The sequence below is a fragment of the Balaenoptera physalus genome (genome assembly GCF_965194825.1).
Source record: "Balaenoptera physalus genome assembly, chromosome: 18".
NCBI lineage: Eukaryota > Metazoa > Chordata > Mammalia > Artiodactyla > Balaenopteridae > Balaenoptera > Balaenoptera physalus.
In genome coordinates, this window is record NC_138899.1 from 3,523,301 (window position 1) to 3,543,748 (window position 20,448).

A 20,448-nucleotide genomic window follows, 5' to 3' on the forward strand; every position below is an offset into this window, starting at 1 on the left:
AAAATACTAAACAACAAGAACCTACTGTAGAGCACAGAAAACTATACTCAATATCTTGTAATAACCTATCATGGAAAAGAATCTGAAAAAGAATAGATATTGAACAGATACGTACATATATATGTATGTATGTGTAACTGAATCACTTTGCTGTACACTTGAAACTAACACAACACTGTAAATTAACTATACTTCAGTAAAAAAAAAAAGCGTTCCTTTGGATCATTTAAGCAGTGAATAAAATCTGAAGTCCTTAAAACAAAGAAAACTCAGGAAACAATTAATTCTGGATTATTCAAAGAACAGGTTTTTTTTCTGTCACAGTTTACTTACGAACATATTTAAATGACTTTATTGTCTGGTTTTGCTGGTATTCCCATCTGGCCTGGGAGACGTGATTTTTGAAGAGAGACGTGGTTTTATTGTCTCTCTCAGCCTCAGCCAAGTGTGAGTTCCCAAGTGTGGTCCTGAGGGTCAGATCAGCCACGAGGCCCATCAGGTTCAACAGCTGCTGCTGCTTCACCACGGTTGGGTGTCACAGGCTGTCCTTTACCCCAGGTAGACCAGGACTGACCCCAAGGAGGGCATCTGGTCAATGATGTCTCTTCGTTCTGCGTCACCATGAGGGAGTGCGGGTGGTTAGACAAGTGAAGGTGATGATCACCCGACTCCTTCGGGAATTTTAACTGGACGGCCCAGAGGATATTGTCTCATTGGCAGCAAGATGCAACTAGGCAGAAAGAATCCATGAGAAAGAGGCTGAGTGGCCAGTGAGAGGAAGCTAGAAAAAGGCCAGATGACCCCCGGTGAGTCTTGGTTCCTACCGGGTTTTCAAGTTCCAATGCCTAACTGTGTCATCCTTACAATAAAGCCTTGCTGAGATTTTATTCTTTGCTGTCACAAGAGCCTAAATGGCACAGAAATCCCAAGATACCCTCCAGATCCCCAGATTTTCCAACATGAATTTGGATCAGAAGACTGCTCGAGCTAAGAGGCAAACAACTAAACAACTTTAAGATACTTCTCAATCATTATCTAATTATCCAGTTTGCCCCTAGGCCAGAACATGGCTTACCAATATGAAAATGTAAGCTGTATGTCATGTTACATATTACACATTGTTGAATATAAACAATTTTTACATCATCTAGAGCAGTGGTTCTCAACCAGGGATGATGGTGACACTTTCAGTGCCTGGAGTCTTTTGCGTTTGTCACAACTGAAGCGTTGGAAAGACAGGGGTGCTACAAGCATCCTACAGTGCCCTGGACAGCCCCACAGTGAAGAAGTATCTGGCTCCCAGTGACCATCGGATTGGGGTTGAGAAACCTTAACCTGGAGTTTGGCTTCTGCATGCCTTCCTGTATTAGACACAGCAGTGCCCGGAGACCACGGACACCCAGCTAAGCTGCTCTGCATCTATATGGACTTTGGCAGGTTATTTAATGTCCCAGAGATGATCCTACAGTGTAGGGTCCTGCTCTGTATGGTTCCAATCTATAATTGTAGCCTCTTCTTTTCACGGGTATCTGATGATTCTGAAGTAAACACACACACACACACACACACACACACACACACACACACACAGTTGGACTACCTGATTTTTTCTAAATACATTCCTTGCCTGTCTTTGCTCCTGTCATGCCTTGCTTTGTGATGGGGTTCCTCCTGTACCTTGAGGGAGTGACTACGGATTGCTCAGCTCTGTCTCTGCAGCAACAAGCAAAATGCTTTGTCCACTGGGCAGATTCATTTAATATTTGGTGAAATGAACAAAAAGGTTTCGTTATATTGTGACCACATATAGCATAACATCGTGCTGCCCCTTTTTATTTAAGATTATGTTGATGAGTCTTTCATTATCACAAGATCATGTGCTCTGGGAAGTCCTCATGAATGGCATCCTGGTTGTACTTGGATAGTTAGACAAAAAGCTAAAGGTCTCCCATTAAAACTAAAGTTCAGGGCTTCCCTGGTGGCGCAGTGGTTGAGAGTCTGCCTGCCAATGCAGGGGATGCGGGTTCGAACCTTGGTCCGGGGGGATCCCACATGCCGCGGAGCGACTGGGCCCGTGAGCCACAATTACTGAGCTTGTGCGTCTGGAGCCTGTGCTCCGCAACAAGAGAGGCCGTGACAGTGAGAGGCCCGCGCACCGCGATGAAGAGTGGCCCCCGCTTGCCACAACTAGAGAAAGCCCTCGCACAGAAACGAAGACCCAACACAGCCAAAGATAAATTAAATAAATTAAAAAAAAAAAAAAAAAAAAACTAAAGTTCAAAACTTCCCAGTTGGAGACACCAGCTGGAGAAGTTACGTGGAAAAGATACTTAACAAAATCCATACAGGTGCAAACACTCAAGAAGGGCAGTTTGATGCTTGTAGGAAGCATGGAGTTGGGCAAAGGTTTTTACTTCATATAAAATTAATGAGTTTTGAAGCAGGTGAGCTTAATTATTTTGTGACAATGGGAAAACTGCTTTAGTTCTTTGAGTCTTTCTTTATGTGCTAAATTAATATTCTGCAAAGGCATTCCAAGCTTAAGAGCTTCTGAGCCTATTCCTAAGACATGGGTGATTACAGTATTGATGGGATTTGAGTTGACAGCTCAACAGAAGTATTAGACATTGCCCCCCAAGATAGCTTATTTTATCATAATTAATGCAATAATGCTAACGACTATGTGTTACATAAACTTGGCATTACTGGAATGCTAACACATGGTTCCATATCATGTTTTTTTTTTCCTGGTCCCAAATCTGGAATCGAGTATTTCCTCAAGGAGCCCTTTCATATTTTACAGGAAAATTGAAATTAGAGACCTAGAGGTGCACAATAGCATAGTATTATCGAGCTAGTCAGTGTTTCTAGGACTTTTCAGGGGACGTGCTGAGAAATACATGCACACAACACACATATGTGTGCACACACATCTGAGATGGGTTTATTTTTTCATTTTAAGGATAAAATACAATCTGTTTCCAAACTTGGCCTTTTAACCGTGATGATTTCCTCAATCCAATAAAGTTTGGTATTGGCCTTGTCAAAGGCAACTAGAAAATCTAAATAAATGATATCCACTCATGCCCGTTTATTATGTCCATAGATAACCTGCTCCCATCACCTTTAAATACTTCTTAAACTTTTAATTTTGAGATAATTGTAGATTCACAGTTCTAAGAAATAACACCGATAGAGCCGGCGGACCCTTTACCCCATTCCCGCCAATGATAACATCGGACAAAACCATCACCAGTAGGATATTGACATCAGTGCAGGGAAGACTCAGGACTCTATTTCATATGTGGTGAATTGAGGTCATTTGTGTTTTGTGAGGAACTGGTCCACTTCATCTAAGTCGTCAAATTTATATGTGACGGTTGTTTGTAGTATTTATTCCCTTTTGATCTTTTTGTTGACTGCAGGATCTGTATTCATATTTCCAGTTTTATTCCTGATATTAGCAATTTGTGTCTTTTCTCTTTTTTCTTTGTCTTTCCTTACTAGAGGTTTGTCATTTTTATGGTTATTTTAAGAGAACCAACTCTTTGTTTCATTGATTTTCTCTGTTTTTAAAAGAATTCCATGCATTTTGCTCTCGGTTTGCTCTTGGATTGCCTTTCGTTTGCTTGTTCTGGGTTTATTTTATTTTCCTTCTTCTAGGTTGTTGAGGTGGAAGCTTAGATTACTGACTTGAGACTTTCCTCTTTTCTAATATATGTATGTAGTGCTATAAATTTTCCTCTTGGCACTGTTTTAGGTCTGTCTCAAAAGTTTGACATGTTGTATTTTCATTTTCATTCAGTTCAACATATTTTTGGATTCCCTTGAAACTTCATTTTTGATTTATGGATTACTTAGAAGGGCATTTTTTAGTTTCCAGGTATTTGGAGATTTTCCTGTTATTTTTCTCTTCTTGATTTTTAGTTTGAGGAGTCCATTGTGATAGGAAAGCCCCAGTCTGTATAATTTCAATCCTTCGGAATTTTAGGTTTGGTTTATGGCCCAGAATATAGTCTTTCTTGAAGCATGGACTTGAAAAGAATGAGTATTCTGCTTCTCTTGGTTTACACATCTATAAATGAGCAGATCCCGTTGGTTGATGGTGTTGAGTTCTTCTACATCCTCTCTGATTTCCCACAAAGCTGTTCTATCAATTGAGAAGAGGACGTTGAAGTTTCCCACTTAACCTTCTGGTTAGCTGACCTCCTCTGAGAGCACTCAGCAGGGGAAGAGAGGCACAGCCTCATTACTGTCAAGTGGAGAATTCGGGGTCCCCACTCAACCTCATCTGACACAAAAGAAGAAAGGATTCTCATTGCCGCTGGGTGGGCAGGAGTTCAGGGTCTCCACTGGGTCTCCAGGCACACTTCCCTGGCTGCAGGGTGAGTAGGTGGAAGGGGTCGACGTGCCTCTCTACTGCTTCCTACGTGGGCACGGGGAGAGGGGACCTGCGGCGGGTTACCTCTGGGCAGTGGCGAGAGCCCTGATCTCCCCCCACTCCTCTGACATCACCCCCTCCCCCCAGCAAGGAGGTGGTGGCACAAGACAAATGCAGAAACTTCGCACAACGCTGAAATCTGAACTGTGCCTAAGCATTTCAAAACTGCACATTCTAAAAAGGCGCACTGTCATTTTAATAAAGGTAACTAAAAAGTTTTGGGTTTTATTGTCACTTAAAAAAATTATAGCAAACGAGTTGGCCACAGCTAAAAAAATGTATAATCTGGATGATGATAAGCACACATTTTCTTTGAGTCCTAAGTTAACACGAGAGCTAAAAGTTAACTTTCAGAAGAAGACGTGCATAGAAAACCAAAACTCTAACTCCATGATCGCTCGTGTCGAATCCTTGGTAGATCCTCACTTTCCACAGAAAGATGTCCACCTCACTGAATACAATCCTTTGACATATGGCCTATTTCCAGGTGCTCCCCTTTCTTTTTAGAAAAGTCCTTTCCAGCTCCACCAGCTGCCAGAGCCGAGTCTACTTCTCAAGGCCCACGTCTAGGTAGGAGGCATCAAGCTGTACTGGAAAGAGGACCAGCCTTGCACAGCAGCTGCCTTTTGGGCTCCAGCTTCAACCAGGCCTGGTGCCTGGTAGGTAAGGACATCAAGGTACTGAGCCTTCCTGATTTCTCGTCTCCAGAACATGGATGGTCATGTCAACCTCTCTCTCTCTCTCTCTCTGGGTGATTTTGAAGATGCATGAAAAAGTATGTTCGTCCTAGTTTTGCATAGTACCTATCGTTTTCTAATCAGCAACCCCCATATCTGCTCTAACGCTCACCTGTACCTTCCCCTCAGCCCTGTTCCAGAATATTTTTACATTATCGCCCCGAGAAGGACTCACGGAGTCATCTACGTCATCCAACTATGAGGTTGCTACATGAGCTGCCATCCGAAAAGGAGGCGCTCATCCTGTAGCTGTAATGCCATCAGTCAAAATTCATGTATTACTTTACAAAGAAATTGCTTCCGAATAAAGCCCATCTCCCGGGAAGAGTAAAAGCACGTTACACTCACCAGCCACCTAGCCTCAGCCTCCGGACCTCACTGGGACCACTGGCCTGAGGAGGCACTAAGGTTGCATAGAAGCCATGGGTGCTGCAACACTGAGTGGGAAAAGGCCACCCCATTGGGCTCCTGGTGATTCAAAGGGCAGTGAGCCTCAGAGCCTAGTTAAATGGACAGAGGAATCTGTATGAATGGGAAAACAGCAAGGAGAAAAACTCAATGTACCCTAGGAATCACCCTAGCTCTGTGAGTCTGTGATGCCAGGGTGACACATAAGGCCTGTCCTGTCTCAGCTGTGCCACTCGGGAGGGACGTAGCGGGCACTGCTGGAACGGCAGGAGCAGGTTTCAGGCATGGGCCTTTCTAGGTCACTCAGGACAGCTTCTCTGCTCTCAGCCCCACCCCTCCTTTTCCTGCTGGTTTACTGTTTGGGGGATGAAAGGAGAAAAAAACCTGAAAGTCACAAAAGATAGAGGCCAGGATAAATGCTCTTTTTCCCCCTCTGTCTTAACATAACTGAAACTCAGGTTTGTCTTTTTTTTTTTTTTTCCTCTTAAGGATTCATGCTATAAGTGACAGCATCCCTCATGCATGTAACAGAGAAATTTATATGCATACAGGCCCATACAAATCTTAAAGGAAATTGTCATGTAGTCAAAGATTTCCTTTGGAATGATTCCATTCAATAAAATGGCTCCAAAGGAAATTTAGCATTTTCCTCACGTTTCAGCAGTTAGCACGCTCGTCTACATGCTGTGGTGAGGATGCCGAGAGAGGAGAGTGTAGGCTGGGGAGCCGCGGCCACGCCCTCCTCTTCTGGATGTACTCGCTGTAACACTCCGGCACTGCAATACGTACAATTAAAAGAAAAATTATGTTCGCCGTATATAAAAACGGGGGTTATAAAACTTCCACCATGGGTGTGAATCACAATCCGTCAAGATACTTAGTCTCCTGGGTCCACAAAGAAAAGTCACAAAAGGCCAAACCACATGCACTGTCTTCCCAACTGGAGGCTGTCAAGCTCAGCTTTGGCTCATCTCCAAGGAAACTGAAGTGCAAGGGTGAGCGAGCTCCGGGGAAATGGCTCCATCCACCATCCCTGATTTTACTTCCCTGAATTACAGCGAGAGAAGCTGGCTTACTCCACCTGGATAAGGAAAGCACGGGGTCTGCCAGAGCTGGGGCCTAACATCCTAACGTCTGTGGTCTCAGCCCCGCTCCAGGCGCTGGCACACAGGAGGAGGGCCACGCGAGGTCAAGGAAGGTGTGCCAGTCTGCCGTCAGCTCCACTTCCCGTAGGACTGTCTCCTCCCTTCCCATCTCCAGCCGCGGAGGAGGCAGCTGCTTCCCACGTCTCTGGGTCACCTCATCGTCTCCCATCTGTCTCCACTTTTCCTGTGGAACCTATTGCCTGTACTCCTTTTCTTCTGCTTGAAAATTTGGAGCAGTTTCTTTTTCAGGCTAGACCCCGGCTCACCTCCACCAGCCCCAATTTCTCGCTCTGTCTATTCCTGTCTTGGTGCTGACAGCTCAGCTGCTTCTACCTGCTCTGCAGCTCAAAAGGACAAGGAGAGATACCGTGTTCATCACTGTTCAGGACACCTGACGAGAGATAACGAAGCTCTTGAAGGTATGACGGAAAGCCAAGAGAGCAAGGCAGGCCTAGAAGGGCGGATGGATGGATGCAGACAGAGCGATAGAAACTCCTCATTCTGAGAAGACTGAGGGTGCAAGGAGATAGCATCGCAGCCCGTGAAATGAACCACATGCGGCGAGCGGAGGGGGTCTCAGCGTACCTGCAGAGAGGCCTCGCAGGTTAGAGAAAAAGAAATGGAAACAAATAGAGCATGGCACTGTAGGCTAGAAACGTAAATGTCACAACCAATTCTCCATTCAGACCAGAATCATGAAGCCAACAGGAAACCACCTGAGTGGGAAAACAAGGGTGGAGAATTCTTAGGAGAGCCTTTTGTGGCATCACTTAGGGATTCGCTACCTAGACTTCCTGCGTCTTCTCTGTCCTTCCTTCTCCTACTGGGCTGACACGTTACCCATTGTAACATATAAAATGCTGCATTAGAATGACAGCCTTTTCCAGAGTGGACACTCTACCTCGCAGGGCAAAATGTAAAGGACAAACTGAATTGCTAATTATATTACCACCTAATTAATGTAGTTCCGTTGTGGAAATCTGTATTTCCATGTGGTTACGTGCTAAAAGTTCAACTTCCTCTAATGAAGCTACCCTCAGTGATAACTGGGGCATTTCAGGACATCCCAGACTACAGCACGGACGGCTTACGTGTGCTTCTGGCGGCACTGATATTTCATGTATATATGTGTGTGTGTGTACATATTTCTCTAAGTACGGTATTTGACTTGGGCATCTCTGTCTATCTATGGATCTATGGATCTATTGCTCTCACACCAATTTGAGTGCACAGCAGTGATTGCTTTATACAGCAGGCAAATAGGGCCATAAATACTTTTACACAGTTTCTTCCCCCAGCCCCTAAACCAAGAGGGAGGAGACTTCATGGAATGCCCTCATACACTTGGACGATGTCCCAGCACTTAGGGGGACACTGGGAACGGGTGATCGACCCCCACTAAGTAGCACAAAGTCAGAAATGGGCAGGAGGATGGGGTGCGTGTGAGGGAAGGGACAGCCCTGCTGCAGGAGGAGGGGCCGCTGTGTGTCAGCTCCAGAAAGTGGAGAGCAGGACATGTTACGCTTTTTGATGAAGTACAAAGGGTGTGATGAAGTTTCCTCATCTGGTCCACAATCCCAAGTTGGGTTACATCCTGCCCAAGAGGCTATATGTGAGGCTGAGAGGAGTGGGGTCCAGTGGAGAGCGTCTGTGGGTGAACATCAGAAACCAGGGCCCCAGGGGAGCAGCCAGCTGGGGGGGAGGGGGGGACAGCGTCACCAAGGGCACGGGAAGGGCCTCAAAGCCCCCCCAGGGGAGCGTCTCAGGCACACTTGGAAGCACCCAAGCCAGGATCAGCCCTAAACTTCGAAAGGAGTCGTGTGCGTGAAGCCATATTGGGACGAAATGAGCGGGCCCAGCACGAGAATAAACAGAAAACAGGATGCTCCAGGCCACGGTCCCGTGTCTGCTGTGTGGCTGGGGCTTGACGGGACTAAACTGTCAGGTAAAGTTTGTGGTTCTGATCGCTATACAGGACCAGAAATTCCTCGTCGCTGAGTTGAGTCTGTGAGCACCAATGAAAGCAAATAAAGGACTCTCTATTACTTAGGAGAGACCAGAAATATCGCTGGAGCTGCCTGGGTTTTTTTTCTGGTTAAAAGGAAGGGCTGTCCCAGCTGAATATATTTTAAAAAGTGGTCTGAACCCAAAATAAAAATCGAATCCCGATTACATCTCCCGAGTTGTGCATATTCAACTACCAGGTACACGAAGAACAAGAGTGTTAAAACGGTCTGGAAGATCTGATTTTTAAAAGAGAAATCAGAGTTTATTCTTCTACCAAAGGAGGTAAACTGGGAGGTAAAAATATGGAAGAGAAAGTAGGCATCACCGCCACTGTTTCAGGACTATTATTAACAAGTCGAATCAGAATAATCACATTTAATTCTGGACAGTGTCACCAGGGAAACAAGAAGCTAAATGAAATAAAAGCAGTTCATATGCCTTTAAGTAAAGATATTCATTCATCCCTTTACTCATAATTCGCATTTCTTCCATTAGTTAGTGTTAGGAGATGGTTGAAGGGACCCAAGAGGGGGAGGTGATGTGACCTCGGGCGCTGGAATACAAATGAGGGATATTTGGATTCTAAGGGTAAGTGGGGAGAGAGTAGCTTGTATTTGGTAATTAACTGGGTTTCTGATTTTACCATGAGTTGAAAAGTGGGACAAACATGGCAAATCAGTTTTATTTACTTTTTTGAAGTCAGTTGAGAGAGTGTTGGGGAATTTAGTTTAGTTAGCCACTGGATCTGTTTACGTGAAGATGCCACTCAAGCAGAGATACTAAAAGTAGACCTGTAGGTGTGAAGCCCACAGAGACACAGACTGGAGAGACATGGGAGCCATGTCACCTATGAAACTGAATCATGAGAGCATATAAACTCCTAGAAAGAGACATAAAATACTCTCCTGGGAATCATCAATATATACAGAATGGAAGTAAATTCACTCATCAGTCAAATTCATAACCCCCTTCTCCACCATGTTATTTACATGATGCAAAATATAATCCCTAGGAAAGAGGTGGGATTAACAGCTGATAAAAATGGGCAACTTTTGAGATAGACTCTTGAGTTCACTATAGCACATCAGAATGTGTGTAAAGATTGGATTTTAGCAAAAGAAATAAGATTGTTTTCAGTAAATATAAATGGGTCTGATAATTTTTCATGCCTGGTTTCAGCTTTCTATCTGAGGTCTGCTGAAAAATGTCTGGATTTCATGCGTAGTGGTAAATTGATCTCTCTCTTGCATCAATATTTATAAGCAGAGGCTTCTATTTTTTACTTTTCCATTAAGCGATTCCATCTAATAGTTGTGCTTGCTCTCATTCTGATTCACTTTAAGTTGATAAATACTAATCAACAGAGAAAGTTATTAGAAGCACATAGTATTACTGTTAAGAGTCCTTATCTAGATATCTAGATTCTGGATATGGGCATTGAATTAAAATTACCACAACTGAAATTTATGAACACGCTTCATTGGTTCCTTTTAAGGAGAAAAAATACCAATCAACTAACAATAAGATATCAATATTCTAGGAAATCTAAAGTTCCCTATTTATAAATGTCTGTCACCCCATGAAGATAAAAGAACCAGTTAAATCTTTGGAAAAAACGGGAAGATTCCCTAAATAAGAGCCTGTATTTTCTCTTCCTAATGAAACTCTGGATAAGGAGACATTTATCAAGTCTATAAAAATGTAAGCCAAAGGTGAAATTGATAGAAGAAATGGAGCAGGAGAAGCCTGGGGGAGTTAATTTTTGTTTTTCTAAAAGTTTGCCCAAGAGCTGAACACATACAGATGTAAATTAAGCTCTCTTTGTGTGGGTCAAAATACCTTTGTCAAATAACCTTTAATAGTATCAGTTTGGCTTGGACCAGACAGGTTTCATTGTTATGTCTGGGGATTCTGCCTGGAGAAACTTCCTTATTGATGAGTTCATCTCCTTTTCCCGTTGATTTAAAGGTTCACTTTCAGAGTCTTCTTGGGAACACTGTGTCCCCACCAATCTCTGGAGGTGAAGGCCAGGAGACAAGCTACAGAAGGTGTTCCTGACACAGGTGACACAGGGAAATTGAAGCGACCAAGGTTTCACCCACATACATGTTATGTAAATACGTCTGAGGGCAAAGAGGTCGGCTTTCATCCCTCTGTCACCTAGAATGTACTGCAGCCTCAATGAGATAGAGATCTCTGCTTCTCAGACGTCTGGGCAACACCATAAATCTCAACCGACATATTTCAAACTTAATTTATTCCACAATAGGGGTAGATCCTTTTTCAAGGAGAAGGGAAAAAAAGTTCAGCTATTTTATAGACTGGCCACAAATCAGTCTTTTCCCCACATCACTCCTATCAGCAAAGTTTTAGTAATTGGGTTCCCGGAAAGGCTTGTGGAAATCAGTGACATGATGATAACGATTAGGGTCTACAGTCTGGGATTAGGACTTTATCCACCTCACCAGGATGTGATTTAGGAGGATGGAAAAGGAACCTTGATGAATACAAGCAAACCCCACCCACATAAAGACGCACCCACGAGCACATTATATAACGCGCTGTACGTTTTCCTTCTGTTGTAAATTACATCTTGGATTATGTATGTAAATTGCAGAGAGCGCTTCAGTTTTCTTAAGGAAGATGATATTGAGAGGACCTTTAAAAATCTGCAGTAAAATTTCACACACCTGTATGCTTGATTAAAATATTAGTCATAAAGCTAAATGGTAAAGAATATAATTTTTTACAAAAATTCTCTTTAATCAAGGTAGCGTTACCCATCACAAAAACCACCTGTATAGTCAGTGAAAAACAGAATGTCACATTAACATAAGGTGAAACATTTATCTAAATATTTTTTCTTTTAATATTATAGTTTCCATAGATAGAGACAATCTCAATTTCCTGCACTTACCTTCCACTGAAGTCTTTCAAGTGTGATAGGAAGTACAAGAAAATATCATACTATAACTTTGGTGGTTACATATTCCTTATCATCTGCTAAAGCGATATTAATAACATCATGATAAATAAAAATAAATATTCTAACACATTTATAAAACATTTATTTATGCAACGTGAGCACATTTATAACATACAAGAATTAACAAATATCTTTCTTAACTAATCAAGGACATTTACCAATGACTCAATTTGAGAAAGTCAGTTGGGCCTCTAATATTCTCAGTACAGCCAGTTGATTAGGTAATTCCCAAAATATTTTCAGGACTTCGATACTTGTGATTGATGAGTTTAAAATTTTGCCAAATATGGTGGTATTCCTGCGTGGAAAGACCTTCAGCAGTTGTTGGGGAAATAGGACTCGCATCTTTGACACAACGTCTCAAAACAGTTGTACCTGCACCGATTGCTTGCCCACCACTTACCCTTCAGAACAAGTTTACGAGGTTCATAAGTATATTCCCCTTAGTTACAAACTCCATGGGTATGTTAGCTGAGGGTCAGTGTACCCCTCAAAGTCACGGCAATGGAGCCCCTAGTGCCCCAGTGCGTCTTCTCTGTTACACAACACAGATTTCATGACTGAGATAATAAACACTAAGATTTCAGCACATACCATGGTGGAGAGAGAAAGATATGGGGGTGGGGGGGTGAGAAAGCTGAGACACCATATTGTGACCTACTGGTCTGTAGTGGGTTGACTGGTGTGCCCCCAAAACTCATGCCCACCCAGAACCACAGAATGTGCCCTTTTATGGAAATAAGACCTTTGTGGAGGTAATTAGTTAAGATGAGGTCCTACTGGATGGGAGGGGACCCCAAATCCAATGACTGGTGTCCTTAAAGAAGAGAAAGGGACACAAAGACACACGCAGAGAGAAAACCTCGTGAAGATAGAGGCGGAGACCTGGGTGCTGTGTCTACAAACCAAGGAACACCAACTGCTGGCAAGCCCAGAAGCTGGAAGAGAGGCTTCGAAAAGATTTCTCTCGGAGCCTGCAGAGGGACCCAACCTGCGGACACTTGATTTTAGACTCTGGCCGCCAGAACTGTGAGAAGGGATACGTTTCTACGGTTTTAAGCCATGCTGGATGGGGAACTTCGTAATGGTGCCCCCAGGAGACTCACACATAACTGTATAATATTTCGTGAACCACTAAACCCCACCAAGGCTTACTTCACTGGAAAACTGACACAGTAACATTTACAAAGAAGGTTGTGGTGAAAATGTTTCCCAGGCACTCTGCAAATTGAACACTGCTAGGTAAGTATCAGGTGTGCTTATTGATGAGGGAAGAGACAGAGCAGGGAAATTTGGATCAGGCCAAGAACTTGGCCTTGGGAAGATGGGTATGATTTGGAAAGAAAGAGGAAAGGGGCATTACAGGTGAGGAAACCATGTGAGCAAAAACAGAGATGGAGAAATGCCGGAGTCATTTTCAAATGGATCAAATGTGTTAAAAGAAAACAAAAACTACAACGCTACTAGTTAAAACTCCTCACTGCTTTCCTAATCTGTAAACATTGACCCAATGAACACGTGCGTTAGTTTTCTGGGGCTGCTGTAACCAGCAACCACTCTGGAATCTGGCATCCCTGCCCTCCTTCTGTGCTTCTTCAAGCTTCTGGTGGCTCCCAGCCTTCCTCGGCCTGTGGCAGCATCACTCTGGTCTCCACTTGCTTTTCTCTCTCAAATCTCCCTCGGCCTCCCTCTTACAAGGATACTTGTCACTGGGCTTAGAGCTCAACAGATAATCCAGGAGGACCTTCTTGTCTCAAGATCCTTGACTTAATTACACATGCAAAGAGCCTTTTCCCAAATAAGATCCCAGTCATAGGTTCCAGGCACAAGCACGAGGACCTGTCTTTTGTGTGGGGCAGGCACCATTCCATCCACTACGATACTTACGGGTGTGGAAACAGAAGGAGGCTAAAACACAGGCACGCCACCTTAGGTAAGAGCAACACCCCAGCATGATTTGTATAAATCATCAAGGCCAGTCATACAACGGGACACTTACCCGAGATCCCAAAAGAATCACTTCATGCCAAAAAAGACATGATCATAATAAACAACGTTCAGACAAAGACCTTACGAGCAGACACCAAAGAAGGTCAAATATGTAAGTGTCATATATTTTATAGCTATTAATCTTGACCTCTGTTCTCATGAATTTAACTTTTATTACTTCAGATTGCTTTACTATCTCTTAATCAATTTCCTTTGCTCACGTTAAAATGTAGGAACTTCAAAATACTATTTCCTATTAGAGTTTAGGAATCACCTTCATGGAAATTCAACTTTCCTAAGAGCCAACGTCTTTTGCCAAATCCTACTTCTTCTTTCCTTCAAGATTCTTAATTTTAAAAGCCAATAAAATTAGACACACTTCTGGATTTCATGCTTATCCATCATTTAAATCACTACAAGAAGTTTAAGAGCAATTCCTAAAACAGGTAACCCCATATAAGGTTTAAAATTTGCTAAAACAAATAACAACGATAAAAAAACACACAACTCACAGCTTCCTGAATTCAAATTCATGCTCATTAGTGAGACCCTGTTAATACTTCATGCACAGCCTCATCCCATTTACTTTAAAATATTTCTGTAATGAAGATTGGAAAATACACCACGCTCCTATGAGTAATGAAAAATTCAAATGTGTTTAGGGAAGATCTTCAGCTACAATTTAAATAATGTTGCTTAAACATTTCTAAAAGGACTTCTGAGCCTCTGCTCCAAATGAGATTCAGAAGCATGGCAGGGTCTCGCAGTCAGAGCAGAACAGTCACATGTGTGGGTCTCTGGGGGGTGGGAGGCTGGATGTCAATATCATCACCAGCAGTAATGATCGTCTTTCCTATGAGATATGGCATGTTTTTACTAACAAAACTAGGTAAACCAGGCATGGAGGGGCAAGTGGTGATAAGAACTCTCTAGCACATCCATCTGGCCAAAGAAGAGACTACGAACAAACCCACGAACCCCAAAGCCATTGAGGTCTCCTCTGGGATCAACTTTATCATCAAAGAGCTATTCAGGATTGCTCATCCTACTGTCCAAAATAGACCCTGCCTGCTGATTTTAAGCCAATTAGCTCTTTGCTACATCTCCTGATTTATAAAATGCAGAATGTGCTGCTTTCCTTGAAAATGCAATAGCTCAAAATTTAAGTATACGAAGTTACATCTGATGATTAGAATGGCATATGGCTTGACATATTGCCACAAATTACATAGAATCTATACTTTAACATGTGAATGAGTCCTCGGGGAGTCTTTGGGCTAAGACTCTTTAGTACATCTCAGTGAAATGAAAGACTTTTATAAAACCACAAAATTGACTCTAATTATGGAAAATCCTGCTTTAAAATATACAGGTGCTTTTACAGGAAATTTCGTGATTCCACAGGGCTTTAGCTATGTGGCAACTAATCAATTGGCTTTCTCTGCTTTGCTTTATTGCTATCAGAACTCAGTGAAATGATTCCATTCACTCAAACTCTTCATTGTTTTTCCCCAGATTTTCTTAAAACCATTGACATTTTATTAGGTGCTTGTAGAATACTTTTTAAATGCAAACATACAATAATTAGCAAGCAAAATTTTATTCCAGAGCTTGGTGCCATTCAGTTTAATGCAATTATCACTTATTGAACATCTAGTATATCTTCAAGATACAATACAAACACACTTACAAGGCGGGTCAGGTATATACCGACTGAAGATAGCTTCCACGAAACTTACAGAAAAATAATTTTCCAAAATCATTAGTTATACCTTATTGTAATTTTTCAACTAAATCCTATGAATTCAACAAATTATTTTCTTTAAGTATCAAATAATTCATTTATTCATCAAATATTTATTGGTGCATTTTATGTGCCAGATACTCTCCCAGGCACTGGGGATTATCAAAGAATATAGAAACAGAGATACTTGCATAATAAAATGTCCATCAAGAGATGAATGGCTAAAGAAGATATGGTACATATACACAATGGAATATCACTCAGCAATAAGAAAGAATGAAATAATGCCATTTGCAGCAACATGGATGGACCTAGAGATTATCAGACTAAGTGAAGTACGTCAGACAGAGAAAGACAAATATCATATGACATCACATATGTGGAATCTAAAAAAATGATACAAATGAACTTATTTACAAAACAGAAATAGACTCATGGACATAGAAAACAAACTTATGGTTACCAAAGAGGAAAGCTGGGGGGGATAAATTAGGAGATTGGGATTAGCAGATTCACACTACTATATATAAAATAAACAACAAGGACCTACTGTACAGCACCAGGAACTATACTCAGTATCTTAGAATAACTATACTCAATATCTTAGAATAACCTATAATTCTGAAAAAAATATATATATATATTTATGTGTAACTGAATCACTTTGCTGTACACTTGAAGCTAACACAACATTGTAAATTAACTGTACCTCAATAAAAAAAATTCTGACACAAAAGCTTTTGAATTGAAAAGTATTCTAACATTCTAACATTTGAATTGAAAAGTAAAATAACATGTTATTTTATTATGCAAGTATCTTTGTTTCTATATTCTTTAGTAAATTCTTAATATAAAGAAAATATAGATTAAAAAATCTGCACATAGGACTAAAAGATTGTTACTGTTATTAAAAAAATGTAAAGGCTAAATCTCTCAACTCTAAAGGATAGTTGATAATTTCTGAGAATATCTATTTATTATATAAAATCATCCACTGACTTCCTCCCCACATCCACTAAGCCATCATATGGCACCGTCCCACCAGAACTTCTCACAAAGCTGTTCCTTGGCCTAAGTGCCCTGTCGAGGCTCACTTCCTGTTGACCGGGACGTCTCTTTTCTCTTCGTTTCTGTGATACTTTTCTTTCCTACTAACATCTTTCTCCCTCTTCTCCATGTGCAATTATATACATTTCCCAAACTATGACTAGGTTTCTAGAAACAGCCAGCCTCCCAGTGTCAAGTATTTTCAGCATCTCATGGGAATTTCCATTAAAAACCTCAAATTCCAAACATCTAAAGCAGAATATCCTTCCTTCCAAACAGCCTCCTTCTCCAGGATTTCCCTTCTCGGTTGGCCTAAAACAACCTCCATCAGTCAACAGGGTGAGGCCCTCAGGGTCATCTCCAGCTGTGTCCCCTCCCTGGCTCCACACATTCAGTCACTCACTCTTCCCTGGGAATGCCACCACTCTGTCCTGCCACTTTGGCTCAAACGCAGTCCTTGCTGGAGTGTTTCCATTGTCCCCCTTCCTTTCTTCCCAACCTACCTACGTCATGTCCTCTGGTTTTCTCACTTCATCCCCCACCCTGTCTAAAACCATCTGATAAGTTAACACTATCAAGAGGACAAAGTCCTGAGGCGTACATGCATATTTATTCATGATTTCACCACAAACAACCTTCCTAGACTTTTTTCCTACCAACCTCCATAGACTTGACCAAACGTCTGGTACCATTTCCCAACTACGATGTGGGTGGAAATGGCGGAGTGTTAGGTTTATCCTGGTCACTTCCTGCCCTGCAGATGTTGGCAAGTGCGAATATTACTTCTCCCAGACTCCTTTGCAGCTAGGGTCACCTCGTTCTGCAGCTTCCACCTGTCTGAACTACTGCCCGAGATTTAGAAAGTTGAAGTGGTGGAGGCTGCATTTCTGCTGTGTCTGTGTTTTACCTGGTGAGCATGTCCAGGAGATGTTGGTTTTCTCCAGCACTGAAGGCTCCAGGCTCAGCCACTGACTCTTCCTTGTTGAGTGCCGGGGAATGGGCCTCTTACTGGTTTAGGTGGCAGCAGTTACTGGGAGTCAGTACCTGTAGCAGCAGTTTCTCAATCAGGCTGCAGGCTTCCTGATCAAAGACGTGGCCCTAGCTACAGAGGGAGCCCTGTCCTGTGGGGTGGTTTTAAGGTCATTTCTGAAAGTTCAACTTAGAGTCCCCCCGACAGTGATTTTCCCGCACTGAAGTTATTTCCTGCTTGAACAGCTACACAGGATTCTGTCCTTTGCAACCGAATGCAGACAGACGCAGGGTTCATTCATTTTCAGAAGCCCTTGTCTTTACTGGGAGGCTCCTCCCTCGCAATCTCAGGCAGCTCAGCACCCCCTTAAAGGCCAGGGTCACGTTTTACCTCCTCTTGAAAACATTTCTACACTCTTTTTTGGAGCCAAATAAATTCTTTCTTCTTTGTGGTAACGGAGAATTTTGTTAACATGACTAATATTACTATGAGCAAATTATAGCGTAAGTATTTGTTAACTTTCCTTTTCCTTACTTGACTGTGACACGTTTGAGGGCAAGAGATACGGTTTACTCATCTTTGATCCTCTAGTGCCCTGGGTTTGGCATATAGTAGAGTCTCAGTAAACACTGGCTGAAGTGAACTGAAATACACTGAGAGTGAGAGAGTGACTAGGGATTTCACCCCCTAATAATGTTATTTGTGCTACATCCCAAACAGGGAGGAAAGTCTGGCGGCTACAGATTCAAAAGTGGAAGAATTAACTATAGATGGAAGCTGGATCGGAGACTAAGTGGGACGTGGATGTGAGCATTAAAAGATGGATAAAATTTGACCTTGTGAAGAAGGCAAGGAGGATATTTCCAGCTTGAGTGTGAAGAGGCATCACGTGTGCGGGGAGGGATCTGCAGGAAAACAGGGAGTGGATTGCAAAAAAGAACCTGAACAGGGGTTTTGCAGAGGAGAGTTGTGGCAGGTACGCCTTGGAGGAAGTGACAGGGACCAGCTCGGAGAAGCCCGATAGGAGGCTGGCCTCAGGACTGTGACATGTTTTAGACAGATAAGAGCCAGTCCTTGAAGGATTTGAAGAAGGAAGCATGTTTTACAAAGCTGGTTAGGAAATGGAGAGGGATCGGAGAGTTGCTTTCTTCCTTAGGTTTAGGAAAAGTAATTTAATACTAACAACTATATTGAGGGTAAGTAAACTCAGATGTCCAATGTTTGTTTGGCTTTTGAAAATATCCCAAATTTCACAGAAGAGCTCTTGTATTAAATCCAGGTCTCTTTTGCTCGTATTATTAAGTTATAAATATGGAAACGTTACGAGAAGAATCATACCGCATGCTTCATCACCCACATTCTGAAGATGTTAAGTCCTTATCAGGCTTAGGAAAGAAACATTTTGTGGGTTGTTCACCCAGTTTCAATGATCAAAACTCTAAAATATCAAAACCTTTAAGGCTTGTTCTTAAGACCTTTGGCCCATTAGTGCGTACCATAAATTGCTCAGTTCTCTGAACTCACCCGTCCTGCGTAGTGCATAACGGTGAAAGCTGTGCCTTGGTCTTTGAGGGCGAGGTTCCCGTTCCCATCCTTCATGGGGGAGTAAACTGCATTTGTGTTTGAGGATTCTAGAAGACTGTGTAGCTTTTTGGGAAGACTTGGTTCCATTGACCAAATCATTTGACTTTCTTCATCCAATAAAGAGAGAAATCCAGAAGGCTTCTGAAAGTTAAGAAGAGAGAGTTTTTTCCTTCTATTACTCAATTTGCCATTTTTGTTATTGCTCATGCATACCATTTACAGCCTCACCATGTTCATACAAGCACTGAGAAAATAAATTAGTCTTTATCATCAATACATGTCTATTTCTGTTCATTGCTGTATCCGCACCACCTAGCAAACCTCTGATGTCGTGTTGGTTCTCAGTAGTATTTATTGATTAGAGGAACTGAAAATAAATAAGTGTATTTTTAAGTCATTAAAATGCTGGCGTTGTTAATATATTCTCCCCTTAATAAAAATAAAATTTCCAACTACAGAAAAGTTGTATGTTTTCTTTCTGGTATATAGACCTACCTATTTATAGGTAGAAATGCAAGTTTCACCCTATACTTGGTATGTCTTTTCATTTCATTTTGGGGGGTATCAAAGAGGAGTTGCAGCAGAAATACCCACTGACATTTCCAGTTCGTACTGATGAGGGTCCCACTATCGAAATAACCATTCCAACGATGAGACCCCAAGGACGATAACCCAAGAGACAGAAATAACTTCATTCTGCTGGCCGCGGATTAGCAGTCAAGGACATAGCAGCAAGCGAGAAGGAGGGTAGTGGGTACCCAAGGCTTCCCATATTCAGGTAAGTATATATTACTGTCAACCCATCTTATAACCTTAAGGAGGTAAACTGTATACTACGTGTGTCATGATGAGGGAGGGCTTTCTGGAGGAAGATAACTTCTTCTGTACTTAAAACAAGGAACGTTGACAAGTTGGTACCAGAAACAAGAACATTGCGCATATTCGGAAAATGAATAAAGTTAATTTGTAAGTATACATTTATAAAAATAAAGGGTAGAAAATTATATACTGTTCTCCTCAATAGCTAAGTGGTATCAGTTTTAAACAATGTTCAAGTGTTTTAGAAATATGATTGGTGAATCTATGTAAAGCCTTATATTAGTAGATAGAGACTGATGTTTGTGTGATAGAGTTTTGTTTTTATGATGGCGATATGGAGGCAAAGATTCTTGCTTTGTAAGGTAGTAACAATAAAGATAAGCATAAACACCTGCAGAAATACTAAGATGATATGTACATATATATATATTTTTTTCTGCCAAAGTTTTCCATATTCAAACTTAGAAATTTGGAGACAAACAAGATTCTGCTGAATTTGTTTTATGGTCTTGCTAGTCTTAGAGTTATTTTATAAAATATTATATTTGTACAATGGGTATTTATAACTATG

At 41.8% G+C, this 20,448-nt stretch overlaps 1 protein-coding gene and 1 long non-coding RNA gene across 6 annotated transcripts in view; one reads left to right on the top strand and one right to left on the bottom strand.

Moving 5' to 3' along the window:
* Positions 1-20,448, bottom strand: part of MYO16 (myosin XVI) — a 546,696-nt gene that overhangs the window by 139,253 nt on the left and 386,995 nt on the right. For all 5 annotated transcript variants that reach the window (XM_082435257.1, XM_082435255.1, XM_082435256.1 and 2 more), the window contains one exon: positions 18,999-19,199. In XM_082435257.1, coding sequence (XP_082291383.1) covers positions 18,999-19,199 — 201 coding nt within the window. The remainder of the gene's footprint in view (positions 1-18,998; positions 19,200-20,448) is intronic.
* LOC309647730 lies at positions 1,568-8,437 on the top strand. Its single transcript, XR_014256269.1, has 2 exons — positions 1,568-1,978; positions 2,292-8,437. It is a non-coding gene; the product is annotated as an uncharacterized lncRNA (long non-coding RNA).